The following is a 27,513-nucleotide window of genomic DNA, read 5'->3' as shown; positions in this document are numbered from 1 at the left end:
GTCTGTTACTTGTCAAGACTCCAACATTATCAGATCTTATATTTCTATCGTCTAAGGCACTTTGTACTGTATCAATCCACTTATATCTTGGTCTTCCTCTGGGTCGTTTTCCTGCCAAACTGGCAGAGAACACTTGTTTTGCTAATCTTTCCTCGCCCATTCTATTTAAGTGACCATACCACCTGAGATTAGCTCTGCTAACACATTCCTGGATGCTGACAATGTCAAGTTCTTTCTCAATATCCTCATTTTTAATACGATATTGCCATTGATGCCATCTGTTCACGCCTCTAATCTTTCTCAGGACTCTCATATCTGTGGTCTCTAGTCTTTGGTCAACTGTTTTACTTCTGACCCAGCTCTCCAATCCATAAGTTAAAACTGGTTTGAACACTGTCTTGTATACAGCTAATTTAGTGTTCTGACTAATTTCTTTTTTATTCCATATGAATTTATTCAATTGACTTCCCACCATACCAGCTTTGCTGATTCTGTTGTCTATTTCTATATTTAATTTACCATCTTCACTAAAAATCGTGCCTAAGTAGCTGAAATGTTTTACTTGTTCCACAGGTTCTCCATTCACAACACAGTTGACATTTTCAATGATTCTACTTATTTTCATTGTCTTTGTCTTTTTATTGCTGACCTTCATACCATATCTATTACAACAGCTATTCAATTTAGTCAGAGAATCTTGCAGACTTGTAGCGGATTTATTTAGAAGTATAACATCATCCGCATAAAGCAAAGAGTTGACATTAACATCTCCAATTTTGATATCACATTTAATACCACATTCCTTCATAATGTGATCCATATAGATAATGAATAACAGAGGGGATAATGTACATCCTTGTCTCACACCAGATTTAACATTAGACCATCTTCCTGTACTTCCTTCAATTCTAACTGCTGACTTACAACTCAAATAAAGACTAAGTATTGCTTGATATAATGTCTCATTGACACCATATAACTGCAGCGTATTGAATAGCTTCTCTCTTGGCACCTTGTCATATGCCTTTTCCAAATCGACAAAACCTAAATACAGATCTTTGTTATATTCCCATGTTTTCTCGACTATTTGTCGTAAAGTGAAGATCTGATCCTGACCGCCTCTATTTGGCCTGAATCCAGCTTGTTCTTCACTAAGCTTTTCTTCCACAATTCTTCTCAACCGTTTCTCAAGTATACTTGCATAGATCTTACCAGGAACACCCAGTAGGGAAATACTCCTGTAATTCTCACATTCAGTTTTATTTCCCTTTTTATATATGGGTAGTATGAGAGCTCTACTGGAATTATCGGGAATTCGTCCCTCTGTCCAGGCTTTCTGAACTATGCAGTGCAGCCACTGTAAGACTCTTATACCACCATGCTTCAGCATTTCTGGTCGAATATCATCTACTCCTGCTGCCTTTCCACATTTCAAGCCTTTGATGGCTTTTTCTACTTCAAGTATGGATATGTAATCCTGACTGCATGCCTGGTCAGTGTTTTTATCACTGTGCTGTCATCATTGCTTGTTTCATTTAGCAGTTTTTCAAAGTAATTACTCCATACTTCAAGGATATCTTTTTCTCCTGTTTTCATGTCACCTTTATCATCTCTAATTCCTTTTACAGCACTCTTTCCTCCATTCCTAAGCTTCTTCAACAACCTCCAGAATATTTTGCCACCTTCTTGATAATTATTTTCTATATTCTTGCCAAAGTCCTCCCATGACTTTTGTTTAGCTAGTTTTACACACTGTTTAGCTTTCTTACATTTGTCTCTGTATTCTGTAAGAGTAAAAGCTGACTTATTTGACAGGAACTTTTGATATGGTTTCTTCTTTTCCTTCACTGCCTCTTGAACTTCCTGTGTCCACCAGGGAGTTCTGATTTTTTTAGCCTTGCAGACAACCTCACCACATGCCTTTCTGACAGAATCAATCAATGTTTTCTTCAGAGTTTGCCACTGAATCTCGAAGGTTTGGTTCCTGTTCTCAAACTCTTTCATTTTCTTTTCAATAATCTTTGTGTATTTTAGTCTACAGTTCACACCTGAGAGCTGCTCAACTTTTATTCGCTTTAAAACTTTCTTAGATGTTATTCTTTTCAATATGAAATTCAATTTTATCCTGCTCAAGACTAAATAGTGATCACTTCCAATTTCAAATCCTCTGTACACTCTGGTGTCCTGCACCAGGGAGAAAACATCACTATCAACAATAACATATTGAATGAGACTTTTCTTATTCCTAGCCTCTTCTCTCCATGTGAATTTGTGCACATTTTATGTTGGAACATGGTGTTAGTAATAACCAGTCCATGTCCTGAGCAGAAATCCAACAGATATTTGCCATTATTATTAGCTTTGCTCTTTTCTCCAAATTTTCCCAAAATATTTTTGTATGTCTCACAATCATTTCCTACTCTGCTATTTAGATCCCCAACAAGGACCAACTTTTCCTTTTTCATTGTGTCAGTTGCTTTTTCTAAAGCGTCAAAAAATTTCTCCACTTCTACCTTAGTAGAACCTTCTGTGGGACCATAGGCACAAATAAGTCTCATTGTCCAGTTCCTCATTCTCATATTTGCCCACATTACTCTACTTGAGACTGACTGCCATTGAAGAAGATTAGCTTCGTATTTTGTGTTGAATACTATGGCTACTCCTACTTTTCCTTGATTGTCATTGCCTGAATATAACATTTTGTATTTATTGCTCAGAAAGATCTCACCAGCTTTGGTCTTTTTTGTTTCAATCACCATTATTATGTCGATCTGGTACTTACCTAATTTCTCAGCTAGCTCCATTTCTTAGCCATTCAGGCTTCTTACGTTGATAGTACCGATCTTTAACTCTGGTTATGTTGAGTTGGGGTTTGTTTTCAGATTTGTTCCAGTAGCTGACTTTTCGCTGTTCGCCCTGGTTCCCTGGCGAAAACAGCGGGGGCCTTGTTTAACCGGGCGACGCCCCAGCCGGCATGAAATTTTGTCATGTTGTACCATCATTTTTTATTTTGGTTTAACCAATAAGAATACAATTTGGTCGGCTAAATCCCAAATTGCCAGCCCATCCTCGTTCGTTCAGTATCAAAGTAGATACCCAACAGGGTGCACCACGAGAAGGTGAGGATTGGACATTAGGTCAGAAGCCCTGGTCGGTTCTCTGCATTCCTTTAAAGGCTATGTGGAGGTCTCCTCTCAGTTATACAGCTTTGACCCTTAAGCACCCCCCCCCCCTTAAGCACACCCTTTCCTTTTCCTATACAAAGTAAATGGTGCTTCCATATAGAAAAAAACATCCAAAATGGGGGGGGGGGAATAATGACCACACCTCTTACATGTGAAAAAAGACTGCAAATATCTGGTCTATTCAGAGAAGTCTGAAGGCTGTCTTCACTGGTTTCTTTCTGTGTATGTCCCTGTATTATTTATCAGCAGTGTATTTTTTTTTCATCCTTTTGAAACCTTCAGGGAGATGTTCAGCTGATCATCATAGCTTGTGATTGAAACTGCATAGAAGATGGTTATAAATATGGTGTGCAGAATTCATCTTTTTAGTAGAGTGGTTTATAAAAACATATTCTTTTGTGATTATATGGGTCTGGCAGACATCTTGAAGGATTTCAAACCCTCGTACTTCATGGTTAAAAACAGGTATATCATCATAACTTAACTCTCACAACATCTAGAGCTATATGTTTTACTGTGAGATGTTTGTGTGTGTGTGTGTGTGTGTGTGTGTGTGTTAAGAGTCATTGCCAGAAACTGAAGTCATAAGCTGATACTTATGGAAATCCAACTACTGAAATTATGGTCAATATTGGAAGTTCCAGCTGCTGTTCAATAATGACCTGCAGTTTTGTTGATAGGTAGGAGGACACTAACTGGAACTGGATTGCAGTGATGCTTTTGAGAAGTATGCCAAGGAATTGTTCCAAACTCTCAGAAAATGAGGAACTCTGCTAGAAACTTACAATGAGTCCTGGTTAATTCCCAGTATTGCTGTCATCAGAGGTGTGAAAATAGAACTGGAACCTGAAAAACATAAGTGAGCTGAACTTTGACATTAGGGTCAGGTTGTTCCTTTAGTATGTTTCACTTGAAAGTGAGTCATCCAGTCTTATACCAAGGTAGCAGGAATTTTCATCCTGCAAAATGGGCAAACCAGCCAGAAAACATTTTCTGACAGGTATACATTGTCAACTACATACTGGTGTGTAGAAACTTGCATTTGACAGGCATATTGGTCTCAGCCTTAGTTACTTCATCTGTAATAATATCCAAACCAAACCTTCAATATGCAGAACATTGCTTTACCTTAATGTCAGTAATGCACAGCATCTTATGAGGATAGTGCGATTTGGTAAATTCAAACAAATGGTTAAATGCTACAGTATTCATATGATATTCTTGAAGCATTTTTACAGACATTATTTTAAGGACATTCAGTCAGACCTGTACATGATAGACTGGTGGCTAGGATATAGAAAGTGTTTCTGACTCTTTATATTTTACATGATTGGTTAATAACTCCTGAAGAGATAAAGGGATTGAGCTTTATTGATTTTGATTATTTTTTTAGTACTTTTCTTACTTCAGGACCATTTCTTTGAATGGTCTTTCAGCTTTTTATTGACAAGTTCTTGCAAAATTGGCCTACTTCAAGATGAGGAATACTGCTATCAGATTGGATGAACATGAAGCTTAATTGACATGGTAAGTTTGTTACTGCAGATCAGTATATATGATCTGGCTTTTACCATACCAACTTATTATATGCTTGATTTGGCCATAAAATGGAAAATTATTATTATTATTACGGGCAACTCCAAGGAGTCGACAGACTCATCGAGAGAGGCCCTAACATCATGTCAAGAACAACTATTCGTCTTTAACATAGTATGTATCATACCTCGTCTTAAACTCATTTTCACGGTCATAGAACCCACAACAGACTCTGGAAGCTTATTCCACTCATTTACCACTCTCCAAGTAAAGAACCTAGCTCTAACACCCCTGTTAACCACATTTTTGCCCAGCTTCCATGTATGGCCCCTAGTCCTCCCGCCACCACCACCACCACCCCTATTCTCAAAAATATCTTCTGGATTAATCTTATAGAAACCCTTCAGTAATTTGAATGTCTCAATCATATCACCCCTTTTCCTCCTATCAACCAATTTTTGCTACCCACAAATCTTCAAGCTGTTCTCATAAGGTTCATTCCACAGACCTGCCACCATCTTGGTCACTCGTCTCTGGATCCTCTCCACCTTCTCCCCATCAAGAAGAAACCCTGACACCCATATCTGGGCACAGTAGTCCAGATGGGGATCTTAACAGGGCTCGATATAGAGGAACAATAACTTGTTTGTCTCTGCTCGTTAAAGTATTTTTCAGTAACCAAGTGATTTGATGAGCTGTTTTAGCCTCTTTTGCAATGTGTCCCCTAAACTTCAACTCCCTATCCACCAACACTCCCAAATCCCTGACCTCATCAATCTGCTGGAGTACGGTTCCACCAATGTGATATACTGCTGCTAATCTTTTCACTCCAAAATGCATAACCTTACACTTTGACATTAAATCGACATCCATTTTCCTTAGCCTAGTCCTCCAAACTAACCAAATCATCCTGCAAAATTTTGACATCCTGTGCCCTACCCAACTTTGCATCATCAGCAAACAAGTGAACACTTCCTCTCATATCTTTTCCTATATCATCATCATCAAATTCCTGCCATGTACCATCAAGAGGTGTACAGGATATGATAGTGCTACATGAAAAAAAAAATTACATCATTACTAACTTCCTATCTACAATTTTCCTCCAAATCAGTCTGTTACTTGTCAAGACTCCAACATTATCAGATCTTATATTTCTATCGTCTAAGGCACTTTGTACCTTATCAATCCACCTATATCTTGGTCTTCCTCTGGGTCGTTTTGCTGCCAACCTGGCAGAGAACACTTGTTTTGCTAATCTTTCCTCACCCATTCTATTTAAGTGACCATACCACCTGAGATTAGCTCTGCTAACGCATTCCTGGATGCTGACAATGTCAAGTTCTTTCCTAATATCCTCGTTTTTAATATGATATTGCCATTGATGCCATCTGTTCACACCTATAATCTTTCTCAGGACTCTCATATCTGCGGTCTCTAGTCTTTGGTCAAGTGTTTTACTTCTGACCCAGCTCTCCAATCCATAAATTAAAACTGGTTTGAACACTGTCTTGTATACAGCTAATTTAGTGTTCCGACTAATTTCTCTCTTATTCCATATGAATTTATTCAATTGTCTTCCTAACATACCAGCTTTGCTGATTCTGTTGTCTATTTCTATATTTAATTTACCATCTTCACTAAAAGTCGTGCCTAAGTAGCTGAAATGTTTTACTTGTTCCACAGGTTCTCCATTCACAACACAGTTGACATTTTCAATGATTCTACCTATTTTCATTGTCTTTGTCTTTTCATTGCTGACCTTCATACCATATCTATTACAACAGCTATTCAATTTAGTCAGAGAATCTTGCAGACTTGTAGCGGATTTATTTAGAAGTATAACATCATCCGCATAAAGCAAAGAGTTGACATTAACATCTCCAATTTTGATATCACATTTAATACCACATTCCTTCATAATGTGATCCATATAGATAATGAATAACAGAGGGGGTAATGTACATCCTTGTCTCACACCAGATTTAACATTAAACCATCTTCCTGTACTTCCTTCAATTCTAACTGCTGACTTACAACTCAAATAAAGACTAAGTATTGCTTGATATAATGCCCCATTGACACCATATAACTGCAGCGTATTGAATAGCTTCTCTCTTGGCACCTTGTCATATGCCTTTTCCAAATCGACAAAACTTAAATACAGATCTTTGTTATATTCCCATGCTTTCTCGACTATTTGTCGTAAAGTGAAGATCTGATACTGACCGCCTCTATTTGGCCTGAATCCAGCTTATTCTTCACTAAGCTTTTCTTCCACAATTCTTCTCAACCGTTTCTCAAGTATACTTGCATAGATCTTGCCAGGAACACTCAGTAGGAAAATACCTCTGTAATTCTCACATTCAGTTTTATTTCCCTTTTTATATATGGGTACTATGAGAGCTCTACTGGAATTATCGGGAATTCGTCCCTCTGTCCAGGCTTTCTGAACTATGCAGTGCAGCCACTGTAAGACTCTTATACCACCATACTTCAGCATTTTTGGTCGAATATCATCTACTCCTGCTCCCTTTCCACATTTCAAGCCTTTGATGGCTTTTTCTACTTCAAGTATGGATATGTATTCCTGACTGCATGTCTGGTCAGTGATTTTTACCACTGTGCTGTCATCACTGCTTGTTTCATTTAGCAGTTTTTCAAAGTAATTACTCCATACTTCAAGGATATCTTTTTCTACCGTTTTCATGTCACCTTTATCATCCCTAACTCCTTTTACAGCACTCTTTACTCCATTCCTAAGCTTCTTCAACAACCTCCAGAATATTTTGCCACCTTCTTGATATTTATTTTCTATATTCTTGCCAAAGTCCTCCCATGACTTTTGTTTAGCTAGTTTTACACAGTGTTTAGCATTCTTGCATTTGTCTCTATATTCTCTAAGAGCACAAGCTGACTTATTTGCCAGGAACTTTTGATATGCTTTCTTCTTTTCCTTCACTGCCTCTTTAACTTCCTGTGTCCACCAGGGAGTTCTGATTTTTTTATCCTTGCAGACAACCTCACCACATGCCTCTCTGGCTGAATCAATGTTTTTTTTCAGAGTTTGCCACTGAATCTCCAAAGTTTGATTCCTGTTCTCAAACTCTTTCACTTTTTCTTCAATAATCTTTGTGTATTTTAGTCTACAGTTCACATCTGAGAGCTGCTAAACTTTTATTCGCTTTAAAACTTTCTTAGATGTTATTCTTTTCAATATGAAATTCAATTTTATCCTGCTCAAGACTAAATGGTGATCACTTCCAATTTCAAATCCTCTGTACACTCTGGTGTCCTGCACCAGGGAGAAAACATCACTATCAACAATAACATAGTCAATGAGACTGTTCTTATTCTTAGCCTCTTCTTGCCATGTGACTTTGTGCACATTTTTATGTTGGAACATGATGTTAGTAATAAGCAGTCCATGTTCTGAGCAGAAATCCAACAGATATTTGCCATTATGATTAGCTTTGCTCTTTTCTCCAAATTTTCCCAAAATATTTTTGTATGTCTCACAATCATTTCCTACTCTGCTATTTAGATCCCCAACAAGGATCAATTTTTCATTGTGTCAGTTGCTTTTTCTAAAGCCTCAAAAAATTCTTCCACTTCTACTTTAGTAGAACCCTCTGTTGGACCATAAGCACAAATAAGTCTCATTGTCCAGTTCCCCATTCTCATATTTGCTCACATCACTCTACTTGAGACTGACTGCTATTCAAGAAGATTTGCCTCGTATTTTGTGTTGAATACTATGGCTACTCCTTCTTTTCCTTGATTGTCATTGCCTGAATCATTCATTAATGATATTCCTATATCGTTAATGAACAAATTGAAAAGTTGTGGTCCAAGAACAGAACCCTGTGGCACACCACTAGTCACAAGCCGTCTTTTGGACTCCACTCCTGAATAAACCACTCTCTGGTATCTCTCCATCAACCACCCTCCTATCCATCCCCATCTGCTCCAGTTTACTGATTAGAATTCCATGTGGTATCCTATCAAAGGCCTTTGCAAGGTCCAGTAGAATCACTGAAAACCCATTATCCTTATCCAATTCAGTTGTTACTGTGTTATAAAACGTGAGCAAATTACTGAGGCATGATCTACCCTTCACAAAACCATGTTGTCCACCATACAGTATTCCATTTTCATCTATCCAATCCTGTATTCTTCTCTTGAGTAGTTTCTCCAAGAACTTGACAACGATACCTGATATGCTAATCGGTCGGTAATTTACATCAGCAGTCTTGGAACCTCCTTGACTCAGACCCTGAGACTCAGATTAAACAGAATGGTCAAGGGTACTGACAATTCTTTAACCGCTTCACGTATGACACGAGCTGGTATACCATCCAATCGCACAGATGTATTGACATTGAGGTTTTGTAATAGACTACTCACCTCCACCTCATTCACCACAATTCCCATATAAACTTTTTGTTCATTCATTTCTGCAATGGCACCACCTGGATGATATACTCTTGCAAAGTGCTCGCTCAGTAATTCAACTATATCAACTGATTCAGTTACCTCCCTACTGTCGTGACGTTCTATTTTCATGTTATGTTCTAAATCCGCCATCTTGGTTCAAGTCACTCTTATCAATATAACACTTAATCGCAAATTGATCACCGATCCAAAAGTAGAGAAATTTATAATTATACTGCGCCACCCTATTTTTAGATTAATCTATATAAAATAGTAGGATCAATTTTCAATTAAGTTAGCAGTCTTCTCATTAGACCGAATTATTTATTACTCTACTTGGGGCACCCGCAAGATTCGAATATTTATGAACGGTGCAATAAAAAGGAATTCAGGCAAACACAATATTTAGATTAACAAAATAAAACATTTAATATACGACATATAGCAAATACACGAATTCTGCTTTAAATGAAATAATACAAATAACTTAATACATCTTGCTAAGTCACTCATTCCAATTCAATGTTCTAAACTTTAACATACAATTCACTGCTTCAAAGCTATAAATTCTCTTAACTCAAGTTAATAAAACAAAACTTCTCATTTGATCAGTCTGCAAATATCTATCAGTTGTACTTAATGTTTAAATTCACAGCAGGCACTAATCAAGGTAGACAATATTCCAAGCAATCTTATTTGGGACCTTGAACTTCGGAGATACGCTATAGTTAATGTTAGAATAAATAAACATGTATGACTACTCTTACCAGATACAATCTTCAACACATCAATTAATTGTGAGCACACTTATGAATTAACTTATTTACGTTAGCAGAACACATTAATAAAAATTCTCCAACGATTTAACTGAACTACTGTTAATCGCGCTTCACTACTCTAAAAAAAAACTCATCAATAAGGCACTGATATCTTTCCTTGTTTACTTTTCTCAAACTAGTTAATCTCAATATAATTCTTCTCAGGGCAACATAGAATTAAGACGTAATCCTAGACTAACTGGAACTAATCAGAATTTTGCATTGAATGTCCAGTTCTTTATTTATCAGGATACGGCATTGATTTTCCTTTACAACACAGCTGACTTCACTTGCAGCTAAGTATATGATTCACTATGTTTTGGCTCACTTCTAAACACTCTTCTCATGAATTTCTGCCCTAGAGACCTTATAATTTTCTTCCACTTCCTTTGCTTGTATCCTACCTTCCTTCCCGCTCCGCAAAAACTTCCTCTCTTCTCTCTAATTAATAATCTTCTCTTATTTCTTTTCCAACCCTTTCAGTCCGAAGGTCACGCTGTATTCGACTCGTGCTTGTTTATTTCATGCGTCTCCATGACAACGCATGAACGTAAACATTTCGCTAATGTAACACAACGCTCTACTCTTACATAAGTGATTACATAACGTTAAATTTTCACAAATAAGAATAAACAGAATATTTGAGCTACTTATTCAGTGCTCTTTCATTACGTATACAATTATTTATAATACACTTTTCATTACTTTACATATATATTTAGTTATCATAAATTTCTACACATATTATTATTTAATAAATTAATAGTAGGTTAAGTTTAGAATAAATATTTAAATAGTAATCCTTAATTAAGGAACAATAAATAATCTTTATACAAATTATGATTAATACATAATAAGCAATGTTAAATGTGAATGAAAAAAAATAAATTACACAACATAGTTTCATTCACAATTTAACACTACCATCGCCATTCTTTAAAATCATTCTGCCATATACATTTTTTCTTTTACTTTCAACATATTGAAAAAACTGTTTAGGATTTTCTTTAGCCTGCATGGCCAATATTCTTTCGTAATCCATTTTTGCTTTTCTTACCACACTCGTTACTCTTCTGGCCTGGGCTTTATACTGTTCATGTGTCTGCTGGTCACCTTTCTCCTTAAATTCCCTCCATAGTTGTTTCTTTTTTTTTTTTGCAGCTCAAGCTTAATGGTGTTATACACCACATTTAACTCCTACCATACAAGTTTTGTTTTTTCTTTTGTCTATATTAATATTTTTTTATTTTATGTTATATAATATACTTTGTATGTTATAGTTATACTTTTTGGTGCAAGTCCTGCAATTGTGGTTTTAAGAATTTCAAAAAGATGCAGTAATGTTAGGAAGAATATTCTATAGTTTCCAGCCAAGAAAGAGGCAGATTGATTCAGTGACCTCCTTACCATCGGCATTCCTTAAAATCATTCTGCCATGTACAGTTTTTTTTTTTTGCTTTCAGCATATTTAAAGAACTGTTTGGCTTGCATAGCTAGTTTCCTTTCATAATCCGCTTTTGCTTTTCTTACCACACTCGTTATCCTTCTTGCCCTGCACTTTATACCGCTCGTGTGCCTGCAGGTCACCTTTCTCTTTAAATTTCCTCCACAGTTGTTTCTTTTTTTGCAGCTCAAGCTTAATGGTGTTATTCATCCATTTAACTCCTATTTGTTTTACTATTCGGACCCTAGGTATACAATCAGCCTTAACCTCCTGTAAATGCTCCTTGACCACTTCCCATGCTCTATCGACATCCAGCCCTTGCAGTTTTACATGCCATGGCACTGAACCAAGCAATCTCCTAAGCTTGTCATGCTTGCCAGCACGGTAATTCCACATATACCCTGTCTTAATCGAAAATTCCACACCTTTAGCCACCTCCCAGGTCAAGACCTTATGATCACTCTCACCAATAGGTGGCAACATGGTCATATTCATTACAGTCAAATTCTCAGATGCTATTACCAGGTCAAGCACTCTCTGACCCCTAGTATTTTCCATTACATGCTGTTGCAGATAGTTATCCCTTAATAACTGCATGAAATCCAATTCCTTCCTCCCATGTGTCCTCTCCTCCTTCCAATCAATTACCATAGTTGAAATCTCCCATAATAATTACCCTCCTTCCACTCATTTCTTCTATATGCTTATGCATACCATCTATTCCATCACCTGGCCTATAGCAGCACCCAACTGTATATTTTGTTCTGCTAGCTTCAATCTCACACCAAATAGCCTCAAATGTGCTCTTATCTCTATCCTGCAGTTCCACTTCTATTCTCCTTGGCTGTAGCTCATCCGCTATCATCAATAACACCCCCCCCCCGTTTTATTCTCCCTGTCTCTCCTGAACACACCATAACCCTGACATTCAATCCCACTAGCTGTGTCATCTTCTGTCAGCCATGTTTCACTAATGCCAATAACCTGTGGTCTGGAAGTGCCAACCAAGCCCAAAAATTCTTCCTTCTTGTTCCTAATACTTCTGGCATTTGTATACATGAACTGAAGAAGCCGATTTGTCCCATCCCTATTTTGATGCCTTATACTAAGTATCCCATTCTGATTTGTGGTCTTTCCTACTCGCTCCCCTAATAACTCTAGTTTCCCTGGCTCTGTGCATTCACTTCCACCACATTCGACAACACTTTTACAAGTCTCCGCACACCAAATCCATTCAAATGTAATCCATTTTGACCGAATGTCCAATCCTCACCTTCTCATGATGCACCCTGTTGGGTATCTACCTGGATACTGAACCAACGAGGATGGGCTGGCAATTTGGAATTTAGCCGACCAAATTGTATTCTGATTCTCTTAAACCAATAGAGAAAATGATGGTACAACATGACAATTTCATGCTGGACCCAGCCGGCATGAAATCAGAACTCCATTGTGGACTCAGGAAGTTAAAGAGGCAGTGAAGGAAAAGAAGAAAGCATTTAACAAAAGTTCCTGGCAAGTAAGTTAGCTTTTGCTCTTAGAGAATACGGACACAAATGTAAGAAAGCAAAACACTGTGTAAAACTAGCTAAACAAAAGTCATGAGAGGACTTTGACAAGAACATAGAAAATAAATATCAAGAAGGTGGTAAGATATTCTAGAGGTTGTTGAAGAAGCTTAGAAATGGAGAAAAGATTGCTGTAAAAGGAGTTAGAGATGTTAAAGGTGACATAAAAACAGGAGAAAAAGATGTCCTTGAAGTATGGAGTAATTACTTTGAAAAACTGCTAAATGAAACAAGCAGTGATGATAGCACAGTGGTAAAAACACTGACCATGCATTCAGTCAGGAATACATATCCATACTTGAAGTAGAAAAAGCCATCAAAGGCTTGAAGTGTGGAAAGGCAGCAGGAGTAGATGATATTCTACCAAAAATGCTGAAGTATGATGGCATAAAAGTCTTACAGTGGCTGCACTGCATAGTTCAGAAAGCCTGGACAGAGGGAAGAATTCCCAATGATTGGAGTAGAGCTCTAATAGTACCCATATATAAAAAAGGAAATAAAACTGAATGTGAGAATTACAGGAGTATTTCCCTACTGGGTGTTCCTGGCAAGATCTATGCAAGTATACTTGAGAAACGGTTGAGAAGAATTGTGGAAGAAAATCTTGGTGAAGAACAAGCTGGATTCAGGCCAAATAAAGGCTGTCAGGATCAGATCTTCACTTTACGACAAACAGTTGAGAAAGCATGAGAATATAACAAAGATCTGTATTTAAGTTTTGTCAATCTGGAAAAGGCATATGACAATGTGCCAAGAGAGAAGCTATTCAAAACGCTACAGTTATATGGTGTCAATGGGGCATTATATCAAGCAATACTTAGTCTTTATTTGAGTTGTAAGTCAGCAGTTAGAATTGAAGGAAGTACAGGAAGATCTTTTAATGTTAAATCAGGTGTCAGACTCCTGATTTAATGTACATTATCCCCTCTGTTATTCATTATCTATATGGATCACATTATGAAGGAAAGTAGTATTAAACCTGATATCAAAATTGGAGATGTTAATGTCAGCTCTTTGCTTTATGTGGACGATGTTATACTTCTAAATAAATCTGCTACAAGTTTGCAAGATTCCCTGACTAATTTGAATAACTTTTTAATAGATATGGTATGAAGGTTAGCATTAAAAAGGCAAAGACAATGAAAACAGGTAGAATTGTTGAAAATGTCAACTGTGTTGTGAACGAGGAAACTGTGGAACAAGTAAAACATTTCAGCTACTTAGGCACGATTTTTACTGAAGATAGTAAATTAAATATAGAAATAGACAACAGAATCAACAAAGCTAGTATGGTAGGCAGTCAATTGAATAAATGCATAAGAGAGAAATTAGTCGGAACACTAAATTAGCTGTATACAAGACGGTGTTCAAACCAGTTTTAACTTATGGATATAAGAGCTGGATAAAAAGTAAACCACCTGACCAAAGACTAGAGACCGCAGATATGAGTCCTGAGAAAGATTACAGGCATGAACAGATGGCATCAATGGCAATCTCATTAAAAACGAGTATATTAGGAAAGAACTTGACATTGTCAGTATCCAGGAATGCGTTAGCAGAGCTAATCTCAGGTGATATTGTCACTTAAACAGAATGGGCAAGGAAAGATTAGCAAAACAAGTACTCTCTGCCAGGTTGGCTGGAAAACGACCCAGAGGAAGACCAAGATATAGGTGGATTGATACGGTACAAAGTTCCTTAGACAATAGAAATATAAGATCTGATAATATTGGAGTCTTGACAAGTAATATACTGATTTGGAGGAAAATTGTAGATCAGAAGTTGGTAATGATGTAAATTTTTCATGTAGTACTATCATATGCTGTACAACCTCTTGAGGGTACATGTCAGGCATTTGATGATGATGAGTTTTATATACAAAAAATATTACTAAATCACTTAAGGAATTGACAGTAGATTAGAATATAAATTAAATTATACTTTAATAAATATTTCTGATATTTTGGTAACGTCACGTTGCCATCTTCAAAAGGAACTTACAAAAAAGGCACGTGCACATAGGTACTACAACACAGTAACTAAGAATGAAGTGATGAAGCTATTGTTCTACTAAAATGTCCTGACGGTGCCCCCCTAGTGGGCTAAGTAGGTGTTCTTGGCCATTGGGCTGAAGATCTGCTGATGTAAGCTTCCCAAATTTTGCGCAGTCTCATACATCCAAATTTGTTGAGGTTTGGAGAGTTTCTTAGGGCTGAGGCCATGAATAGTTTTACGAATTTGTATTTGCTACGGTGTATTACTGTATCTTTCTTCCACCGTATTCTGCGGCGTGTATCCAGAGCATGGTCTGCAAGATCAGTGGCCGTACTTGTGAAACTGGATGTTGTCCTTGTGTTCAGAAATTCTGATATTCGCTGTCCTGCCTGTTTGGCCAAAGTAAGACAGTTTACAGCTGCAAGGGACCTGGTATACACCAGGTAAGTCTAGGGGAAGTGGTTGGTCTTTAGTGGAGAGGATAAGGGATGCCAATTTTCTGTATGGTCTGTAACAGGAGGTCAAGTCATGTTTTTTTAAGATTTTGGTAATTTTTTCCAAAGTGCCTCGGATGTAGGGAATGGTGATGGATTTAGAATAATCCTTGTTGTGAGGGGGGGGGATGGTTGTGGTTTGTTGGTTTCGATATTTTTTGGATTTTTGCTCTTCTATTAGATCGGGCTACCTACCTCCTTATTGAATATAATCCCACCAATTCACAAATCAGAACACTCCATAGGCTCCTTAAGAAAGTCACTTCTTGGCCTGTAGAAGTAACTATCAGATTAAAATCGTGTAACTCTATACCCCCCCCCTTCTCCGTGTATAAAAAACACATAAAGAAAATGTGCCATTACATCCCATAGTGGATTGCTTTGATTCCCCCACATACAAATTAGCTAAGTATTTGGCCAAAGCTCTCACACACAAAAAACTCAGCCCACTTCAAAGCCAGCATAGAAAACCTTACACTCCAACATACTGACATAATGGTCAGCATTGACGTCTCCTCCTTATGCACAAATGTCCCACTCAAGGAAACTTTAGAGCTAATCCAAGCTAAATTTTCTCACAATATCTCAGCCCTATTTCAGTTCACAATTTCGTTTGGCAGGGAAAATTCTACAAACAAATAGAGGGAACAGCCATGGGTTCACCACTCTTCCGACCCTTGGCCAATTTCTTTATGGAGACCTTTGAAGAAAAAGCCTTAGCCTCTGCCCCACAAAAAACAACTGTATGGCTTCGCTACGTTGATGATGATGTTCGCTATTTGGCCACATGGCTCTGATACACTCCTCTCCTTCTTAACACACTTAAACAACCAACACCCCAGAATCAAGTTCACTCTGGAAAAAGAGGAAAACAACAGCCTCCCTTTCCTAGACACACTAGTCACCTGCCAGCTTGATGGAACCTTGGTTTTCTCAGTTTATAGAAAACCCACCCATACAGGCAGGTACATTCATCAACAATCCTCCCCCTCCCCTCACAACAACATGGAGTGGTGAAAACACTAAACAGGGCTAAACTAATCTGTTCTAAAGACAAAGCCCTAAACACTGAACTAAATCACATCCTCAACACTTTCTCAGCCAATGGCTACCCCCCCCCCCCAAAAAAAAATCCAAAAATATTGAAACCAACAAACCACAACCCCCCCCCCTCCCCTACCTTTCACAACAGGGATTACTCTAAATCCATCACCATTCCCTACATCCGAGGCACCTCGGAAAAAAATTACCAAAATCTTAAAAAAAACATGACTTTACCTCCTGTTACAAACCATACAGAAAATTGGCATCCCTTATCCGCTCCAACTAAGACCAACCATTTCCCCTAGACCTGCCTGGTGTATACCAGGTCCCTTGCAGCTTTAAACTGTCTTACTTTGGGCAAACAGGCAGGACAGCGAATATCAAAATTTCGGAACACAAGGACTACATCCGGTTTCACAAGTACTGCCACTCTGGTCTTGCAGACCATGCTCTGGATACATGCCACAGAATACGGTGGAAGAAAGATACATAATACACCGTAGCAAATACAAATTCGAAAGACTATTCATGGAATCAGCCTCAGTCCTAAGAAATTCTCCAAACCTCAACAAATTTGGATGTATGAGACTGCCCCAAATTTGGGAGGCTTACATCAGCAGACCTTCAGCCTAACGGGCACCATCAGGACTTTTAGGAGAACAATAGCTTCATCACTTCATTCTCAGTTACTGTGTTGTAGTGCCTATATGCACGTGCCTTTTTTGTAAGTTCCTTTCGAATACGGCAATGTAACGTTGCCGAAATATCGGAAATATTTATTAAAGCGTAATTTAATTTAATTTATATTCTTATCTACGTTGTCAATTCCTTAAGTGATTTAGTAATACAAAAAATAACTGAAATAATAATCATAATATGAAGGATGTGCGAGGTAAAATTTTCTAGAGTAGGCTGTAATTGGTTCTAGGATTGTGTATGTACTATTAGTCGAAATAAGAAATCTTATTTTGACTTTCGCACCATAGCTGACGTGAATGAACTGTTAACTGACAGTTGTTAAATCAAACTATATGTTACATTAATAAGATTTTGCGTATTTTTTTTTTAAATATGTTTGCATTACAGTAGACATTTATTATAGAATTTTTTTTAAATTTTTTAATATATTCTTAAGAGACAAATTATATACTAAATCAAATGTTTCCGTCTCTTTTGTTTTTAGACAGCATTAGAAAGAAGAAAAAATAATCCAGATGAAGTACCATTGCCAGAACTATTGGATAACTCTGATATTTTCAGTCCAGATCATATAGCCAAGGTTGTAATTTTAAATAATAGTTTCAAAGTTTAATGAATTATTAAGTGAAAATGTTTTAATTTCATTTTTATGAACAAAATTGTTATTGCATTGACCAAAATTATATGTTATGAGATTTCACATGATTTAAACTTTACAACTTTAATTAAAATTTTACTATTGTAGAACCTGTAGAAAGAAGGTAATTTACAAATTGAGAATGCAGTTATGATTTATTCTTTAACCTCTCTACTGGCAGTGGTGGATGAAATAGTGAGACCAAATTGCACTTCTTATCCATGTTATTCAATTGTGTTACAGAATCGTATCCAGATTTAGCTGGACGTCAATAGATGTCGTGACCGGTTGGGTGTTAAAATGCAGGACAAGTAGTTATCATGGAAAGTTGGCTACAGATGAGATAAATGGTGTTATCAGGAGTAGATTACAACTCACAAAGAGCAGTAGGAGAGGGGAAATGCATTTTAAAGATAGTTGTCCTGGAAAGAGTGATGAATTAACTTGCTCTAGAATAAGATGTACATCCTTACTTTTAACCAAGTTAAAACTGGTGTGTTTAGCTTGGCACTGTTATAACATAATAAAAAAAAAATAAAAATAAAAAAAATTAAGTAGAAACTTTATTAAAGTTTATATTTGTTATGTTAACACTGGCACCATCAGAGCTTAATAACTGGCTAAAAATTTAAGGAACAAATGAAATCAAGTCCAGTGTGTAAATTAAGCTGGAACATGCAAGGCATACTAATAATATAATTATAATACATTTTATGATATAATTACCTTCCAAAAAATAAGCTGTATCCACTAATGCCAATATAACACTAGAGGAATATTAATTTTAACAAAAGTTTTAGTTATAGTTACCTGATTATTATATGTTAATATATTACATTAAGCGAAGTTGTTAAAAGGAAAGCCGAGGAATTCTAACTCTAACTGAATTTTTATTTAAATAACAGTACCACTTATCAGAGGTAGTAAGCTTATGATACTCCTATACCTTAGGTGAGCTAAAGTGAACAATCAGTTTTTTTCGTAAGTGTTGGTATGCATAACTTTAATTTCTTTCTGAACTCAGAAGTAATAATGACACTATTTTTTACATGGATTTGCTTTATTTTGGTAAAAAAAAAATTAAAAAGGATTTAAAGAGGACCACTGATGGGTATAATATGCAATATATAGCCTCTCCTGGTCAAGTCAGTCCTACCTTCTCAGTAGTACCCTCCATGTAGGGCACTTGTTTGTGGTGGTGGGGCCTCTTAAGTGATTCTGGCCCTTTCATTCTTTCTCTTTCCAGAACACCTCTAGGTTCCAATGCCCTACTGTCATGTTTGCCATGCAGTGCATTCCATAAATCCTGAAAGGGGGAATACTGGTGGTCTTGCATTACTTTATCCCTGATCCTGGCCAGGATCATTCAGCTAGTGGGCTTGCCTGCAAGGGTCAACATTACAATAAATCTCCTTCCTGTGGTCTAGAGACAGGGCCTGAGGCTTGCTATAGTGCTGACAGCATCCAGGATAGCCCCAGCATTCCACTTCCAAGAGCATTTATTGCTTTACTGGATGGTGGGCATCTGTGAGTGACTCTGTGGTAAGTGAGAATCATTGGCACTGAACCAAAAAAAAATCCCATTGAGCATGAATCCATCATCCTCAAATTTTCTAAGGATCCTGACAAGCTCTAGCCAGCCTCTGACACACACACAAATATATTTCTCAACATCCATGCAACAGATTAAAAGGAAAATGTCGCCTTTCTTAAACAGAAACTACATTCCAGTGATGTTCCTGTTGAAACATTGTGCCACAACACTCAAAAAAACTGCTATGAGCAACATTAACAGAAATGGTAACATCTCATAAAATACAATTTTTCTAGAGGTGTGATATCTATGGGATTTCCTAAATGTTTCAGACAAAAAGATGTTGAGTGCTTAAATATCAAGTAATGATAGATGTGAGCACATCCTGATATGTAGAGATGGTGACCTTGTTCTGACCAGGAATATCATCCTTACTTTGGACAGGTCAAAACCTCCATCACTAGTAAAAGCAGGATATCTCAACTGTCCTGTTAGGCTCTACATCTTTAATCCATTAAAATGATTTAAATGCAGACATGCCTGATGTGGTAGTAAAGAGCATTATTTAACAAAATCTTTCTCAGCAAAGAAACCTAAATGTGTCAACTCTGGGAGAGACATCTAAACCAATCCAGCATACTCCTGTGAATGCCAAAGGGGGGAATGATGAAAAAGAAGTAAATAAAGACAACAAAAATATCTATCAGGATTCAAAGAGGACCCTAGCCACAACCCCATCCTCAAATCCTCTTATGCTGAAAAGGTTGCAATTAAGAAAAATATCAAAAGCAACACAAGCCCATATGTCTACTACCATCTGAGAATTTCAGCATACCTGAACTTTGTGATCATGAGTGCTTCTGAATAGAACACGTTAATTGCTTTGACCTATTATGGTCTCGCACCTGAAACAACTCATGAAATCATTCCACTCAGTGAGAACTCTTGACAAGAAAATTATGGCAAGAACATTATTGGAAGTAAAACCACCATTATTGGAAGTAAAAATCAATACATTCTGTTTCACTAAATGTAAATTAAACATAAGAACTAATCTTGACATATTGGATGATGTATTAAATATTTTTCTAAAAATAGAAATACACTGACCATTAATGCCTCCCAAAATCAATTGACAAACATAAATCAGAGAATGGTAAGCCCTCAAACTCTTGAAAATTGGATGAGTCTGCAATGGCAAAAAAAAAAAAAAAATCCAATGGAACTGTTGTAGAATCCATCAAAATATTGATGATATGTGGGTGAGGATTCCACTCAAGACATTCCACTCCGATTCATAAGGACAGAACTGGAGATGGACCTGCTCATGGAAAGGGTTGCTATCCAACTAGGCAAATTATACTCCTTTTCAGCACATCCAACTTAACACTGCTCTAGAAGAGTAGGAGCCATCTGCCTTGCATTTGAATTTCTTATTACAATATGTTCCATTTATTTAAACTGGGTTCATAGGTAACACAGATCAACCCTGATCGTTTCATATTTCAATCTCAGTCCATACTTCTTATGACCGAAGCTGGATTGTTGAGCACAGAATTCAACAAATGTGCTCACCCATTGATATGCAAGGAGTAGATTTCCCATATGGCAAGTAGCTGCAGACTGGACAATATAGAATATTTTTTATTTAATAAAAAAAAAATAACTTTCTAGACAAAATATTTTTAGCATCAAGAAAACACAGATGCGGCACTACTAATCACTTCGTGTAACTTCAGTTGACTTACTAGTCCATATCACTAAAAAAAATATGTCCACCATTAATCACTTTATGGAACTTCACTAGAAGTTCCATAAATTATACTAGCCTAAAAAATTAAAATGAGGTGTGAGGGGGAGATCTTGGGCTAGTACATTTTTTGTGTGGCTAGTTGAGTTTTTGCTTAATTTTTGTAGCCTCTCTTTTCTTAATTACAGACACAATACATTCTTTCATATGCTTGTACCCCCTCTACTTTGGCCACCTGTTCATGGGTAGAACATACTTTCAGGTCCTTTTCATTTTTCCTCTTTTTCTTCCTGTATTCTTTGCTCTACTTCTCTATCTTTTTTTTATTATCTTGTCTTCCAGACCACCATCATTGAGATCCAATGCCCTGCCACATGTTTGCTGTGTATTGTGACCTGTGGACATCTGGAAAGGGGAAGATCCTGATAGTCTTGCACTGCTTTAACAAGATGGCAGTCCTGAATTGCCCAGACAGAATCAGTCAGCTAGTGGCTTGCTTGCAAGGATCAATAGTGTTGCAGTAAGTTTCTTACCTCATTGCCTGGAGACAGGGCCCAAGTCTTGTTATAGTGCTGGTATAACATTTGGGATAACCCTGCTGTTCCACTTTCAGGCACATTTGTTGTTTGCCAGATAGTGGGCATCCATACGTGACTGTGTGGTGGGTAAGGAACTCTGATACAAAACAAAAGATCCCTTGAGCATGAATTCTTCATCCTCACATTTTTTGGGAGCCCTCACAAGGTCCCAACCAAGTACAGATAGTGCAGATACATCATTTGATAACAAACGACATGTGATACCAATTTAAATGTACCAGTATTTCTTATTTTCCATGCAGTCCAATAGGAAAATGTCTCCCTTCTTTATTCAGAAGGATTTAGAAAGACTGGTAGGATGTCCCAAAACTGTTAAGAAATTATGATCTGGTGATAGTTTTGCAGAAAAATCATGTCAGCAATGCATAGAAAAACTACTTAGAGCAATATCAACAGGGGTGGAATACCAGTTATGATAGCACTTCATAAAAGACTAAACTCTTCTAGAGAAGTTTTATCTGAATCAGATCTCCTTGATGTTCCAAATGAGGAGATATTCAGAGCTTAAAGATCAAGGAGTGATAGACATGAGGTGCATTCTGATAGGTAAGGATGGTCATCTAGTTCCAACTAGGAAACATGATCATTACTTTCAATACACCCAAACTTCCAACATCTGTAGAAGCAGATTATCTGAACTGCCCTGTTAGACTGTACATCCCTAATACTCTGAGATGCTTTAAATGTCAGGAATAGGCAGGCCCAAACTGCATACGTCATGTGGCAGTAAAGATAATAAATATTGCTCTGCCATGGAAGCTAAATGTGTCAGCTGTCAGGGAGATCATTCAGTCTACCCCTCTCCCACGGGCATGTCATTGGTGGAGGATGAAAAAAAAAATGCAAAAGTTAAAATCAGAACAAAGTGTGTCATCATATCAGGATGCAAAAAGGAAGTTTGCTACTACCACCATTACCTGTCCTCCAATCCTCTTAGGCTGAGAAGGTGGCAGTTAAGAAAATGTCAAAAAGCATCTCAAACATATATATCTATTCCACTATCTGATAATTGCGCCAACCCTGAATATGGAACTCAGAGCGCCAAGTAGCCAAAAAAGATCAAGATAGAGCATGGGGTATTTTTTGTAGATAATCTACCACATCAAATCTAATATCTTTTAAAGTTGCTTTGGCCAAAGCACGTAATGTGAGACGTCAAAGTTAAAAACAGTCTTGGATCCAATTTACATCATTGATTAATCAAACAACCAGTGCAAAAATTGTTTGGGATAGAATCTGGAAAAATGAAAGATAGATACAGATCACACTGTTTGGCTACCTTGGAACATAATGGATGCATTGTTGCTGATTCAAAAGATGTTACAGACACTGTGAGAAAATTTTGATAGAATATCAGCAATAGCTTTGTATCGTCCTGAATTTTTAATATTGAAAGAACAAAAGAAACACTTGCTCAATTTTTCTACAAAATGGCTAGAGCTGTACAATCTGCCATTCACTTAGGAGAAACTAAAAAGATCTCTTTTACTCTCTCTCTCTCTTTCTCACGCCAGTGTGGTAGGGGCTGATGTCATCCATTATGAGATGATAAAGCATCTTTCATCACATTCTCTGGATCTCCTTCTATTACTATACAACAGACTATGTACAGAGAAAGAGTTTCCAGATTTTTGACTTAAGTCAACTGTCATTGCTCTCCAAAAACAGGAAAGGATCCAACACAATCAAACAGTTATTGACCTTTGTCTTTGTAAGATATCGGAGAAAATGGTAAATACCAGACCTCTCTGGTGTTTGGAAAGTAAGTCTTCTCTCCAATATACAATGTGGTTTTTGTAGACTGTTCAATATTTGACTATTTTGTCTGTTTAGTCTGTATAAAACCCATGTATAAGTGACACATTCTGAAACAAGAACATCTCTGGTTTCATTGTTCTTTGATATGAAAAAGCTTATGACAGCCTGGTGATATGGTATATTAAAAGACGTCAGTAACCTTGGTCTTGGAAGGCACCTTCCTGTAAAAACTTTTTATCAAGTTGAGTCTTCCAAGTGGGAAGCACGTTATCTCTGCCATATCATCAAGAAGAGGGCGTTCTCCAAGGCTTTGTGTTAGGTGCGACATTCTTTGCTGTCAAATTTAATTCAGTCAATGAACATTTCTTCTCCCACAGTAGACAATACTCTATACATTGATGATTTCACAATTTGCAATCACTTTTGTAATATGAGGATAACTGAAAGACCATTTCAACAAGCAATTGGTCATGTCTATGTCTATTCATAGGCTTGTAGCAATAGGTTCAGGTTTTAAGCAGAAAAAAGTCTGTGTACACTCTGCCAAAAACACTCTTCACTCAGATCCTAAGTTAAGAATTGGACAAAGTATTATTCCAGTAACAATAGAGGCCAGGTTTTCTTAGAACTCATCTTAGACAGAACGCTTATATTCCTCGAACACATTTGTCAACTAAGGAAAAAGTGCAAGAGAACAGAAAATAATTTATACAAATGTCTTTGATTATAAATTCGATATTTATCTTTGCTTAATTTAACTTAATTACTAATTTATCTCTTTATTACTGTTTATTATTACATGTATAAGAGACACATATATAGTACTACTTGACACATATAGAGTACCTTTGGTTTGGCACAACATGTCCTTTGTTGTCCTTGTACTAATAAAACCCTTAATCAACCAAACAACAACCTCATAATCTGTAATAGATCTTAGTCTACTCCCCTGCTATTCTTCCACTGCTCATGTGGGATATCAATGTATGAAGTGCCAATTCCCTTGTGGTTTGTACCATATCCTAAGGGAACCATGCTCTCCTGCATGGATTTCTATGTTGAAAACAGACCAGACTGACTGGAATACATTTTCTCATCATCTTCTTCAGTACTACAGCCCCATGTGGGGACCTCGGCCTCCCATTTTTGGGTTTCCTAACTCACTACAAAGTGGGGTCGTTACCCCCATGCTCAACCATGTGTAATTGTCTGTGAAGCATTGTGTTCTTAAGACAGGTTTGCCTGCTTTGCGGGAGGAAAAACCGCAGATAAACCAGGGAGAAAAACTCTGCAGTCCATGCCCAAGACCGGCTAACTTGGCTATGTCTGAGAAAGATCCTTAGCTCCTCATGTCAGTGAAGAGAATCGAACTCAGGATATTTCTTTCCCAGGCATATGGTTGCGGAGCACGTAACCACTCGGCTAACCATGCAGACACATTTTCTCATCTTACACAATTTAAAGCTGAGGCAGTCAGCCAAACATCTATCAAGTGAAACAGTGATTTATGTAACAGTTAGCAAAAACTAAAATTCAAAAAAAAATTCTCTCAGTTTCCACAATATTTAAAGTCATGGTGTCTAACTCTGAATACCAAAGACACCCCCCCCCCCAAAAAAAAAGATTAAGACTTCGTATGATATATATTTCAGAGATCCCCCTAATCAAATCTCATAACTTTTTAAATGTGCTCAGGCTAAAGCATGTTAAAGTAGATATCAGAGTCCAAAGGAGTTAGAGATGTTAAAGGTGACATAAAAACAGGAGGAAAAGATGTCCTTGAAGTATGGAGTAATTACTTTGAAAAACTGCTAAATGAAACAAGCAGTGAAGAAGCACAGTGGTAAAAAAACACTGACCATGCATGCAGTCAGGAATACATATCCATACTTGAAGTAGAAAAAGCCATCAAAGGCTTGAAATGTGGAAAGGCAGCAGGAGTAGATGATGTTTGACCAGAAATGCTGAAGTATGGTGGTATAAAACTTTTACAGTGGCTGCACTGCATAGTTCAGAAAGCCTGGACAGAGGGACGAATTCCCGGTGATTGGAGTAGAGATCTAATAGTATCCATATATATAAAAAGGGAAATAAAACTGAATGTGAGAATTACAGAGGTATTTTCCTACTGAGTGTTCCTGGCAAGATCTATGCAGGTATACTTGAGAAACGGTTGAGAAGAATTGTGGAAGAAAAGCTTGGTGAAGAACAAACTGGATTCAGGCCAAATAGAGGCTGTCAGGATCAGATCTTCACTTTATGACAAATAGTTGAGAAAGCATGGGAATATAACAAAGATCTGTATTTAAGTTTTGTCGATTTGGAAAAGGCATATGACAATGTGCCAAGAGAGAAGCTATTCAAAACGCTACAGTTATATGGTGTCAATGGGGCATTATATCAAGCAATACTTAGTCTTTATTTGAGTTGTAAGTCAGCAGTTAGAATTGAAGGAAGTAGAAGTTGGTTAGAATTTTAAATCTAGTGTGAGACAAGGATGTACATTATCCCCTCTGTTATTCATTATCTATATGGATCACATTATGAAGGAAAGTGGTATTAAACATATCAAAATTGGAGATGTTAATGTCAGCTCTTTGCTTTATGCAGATGATGTTATACTTCTAAATAAATCTGCTACAAGTTTGCAAGATTCCCTGACTAAATTGAATAACTTTGTAATAGATATGGTATGACGGTTCAGCATTAAAAAGATAAAGACAATGAAAATAGGTAGAATTGTTGAAAATGTCAACTGTGTTGTGAACGGAGAACCTGTGGAACAAGTAAAACATTTCAGCTACTTAGGCACGATTTTTATTGAAGATGGTAAATTAAATATAGAAATAGACAACAGAATCAACAAAGCTGGTATGGTAGGCAGTCAGTTGAATAAATGCATATGGAATAAGAGAGAAATTAGTCGGAACACTGGATTAGCTGTATACAAGACGGTGTTCAAACCAGTTTTAACTTATGGATCTAAGAGCTGGGTCAGAAGCAAAACACGACCAAAGACTAGAGACTGTAGATATGAGGGTCCTGAGAAAGATTATAGGCATGATGAGATGGCATAAATGGCAATATCATATTAAAAATGAAAATATTAGGAAAGAACTTGACATTGTCAGCATCCAGGAATGCGTTAGCAGAGCTAATCTCAGGTGGTATGGTCACTTAAACAGAATGGGCGAGGAAATATTAGCAAAACAAGTGTTCTCTGCCAGGTTGGCAGGAAAACGACCCAGAGGAAGACCAAGATATAGGTGGTATGATACGGTACAAAGTGCCTTAGACGATAGAAATATAAGATCTGATAATGTTGGAGTCTAAACAAGTAACAGACTGATTTGGAGGAAAATTGTAGATAGGAAGTTAGTAATGATGTAAATTTTTATTTTAGTACTATCATATCCTGTACACCCCTTGAGGGTACATGTCAGGAATTTGATGATGATGATGATGTTAATTATGCAACTAGTTTGAAAATTGTGTGGGATAAAGGGTAGATATAGAGCAATAACATTTGTCTATCCTGGAACATAATGGAAGTGTAGCTGCTGAACCCAAAGCTATTTCAGACACTCGAGGAAGAAACTGCTAAAATCTCCCCAACAGCTTCATATCCTAAATTTCCTTATCGTTTGAATTATTATCAATGATGATGCTGAAGAGGTGACCGAATAAAACAAGAAAAGAAATAGCAGTTGCTGGCCTGGTTAGCGTATCCACTCTCCAGCCAGAAGGCTGCGGGTTCAAATCTCACTGTGGGCATGGATGTTTGTGATTATCTGTGAAAATAATACTGGTGATGGTGGACAGTAGATGGCGTTGATGTAGATGAGGCGGCTTGTGGATGAGGTTGAGTGGTACAGACGGAGAGTTGTAGAGCTGGTTCCCTCCTTCGATGAGGCTTAGGACTCCCTGGAGATGTCAAATAATAATTAACTTTTTTTTTTCAAAGGTTGGAGCTGTACAATTAACTATTCATTAAACTAGAACTGTAAAGCACAATTTT

General features: G+C 37.2%; 1 protein-coding gene across 2 annotated transcripts in view; it reads left to right on the top strand.

Moving 5' to 3' along the window:
* Positions 1-27,513, top strand: part of LOC150094651 (oxidation resistance protein 1A-like) — a 308,638-nt gene that overhangs the window by 224,382 nt on the left and 56,743 nt on the right. For both annotated transcript variants that reach the window (XM_090411008.1, XM_090411009.1), the window contains one exon: positions 17,702-17,797. In XM_090411008.1, the coding sequence (XP_090267134.1) occupies positions 17,702-17,797 (96 nt within the window). The remainder of the gene's footprint in view (positions 1-17,701; positions 17,798-27,513) is intronic.

The sequence above is a fragment of the Typopeltis vanoorti genome, chromosome 21 (assembly GCF_054136105.1).
Source record: "Typopeltis vanoorti isolate ZY-2024b chromosome 21, IOZ_Tvanoo_1.0, whole genome shotgun sequence".
NCBI classification, from domain to species: Eukaryota; Metazoa; Arthropoda; class Arachnida; order Uropygi; family Thelyphonidae; genus Typopeltis; species Typopeltis vanoorti.
The sequence above is the reverse complement of the archived record's forward strand: the minus strand, read 5'-3'. Positions and strand labels throughout refer to the sequence as shown.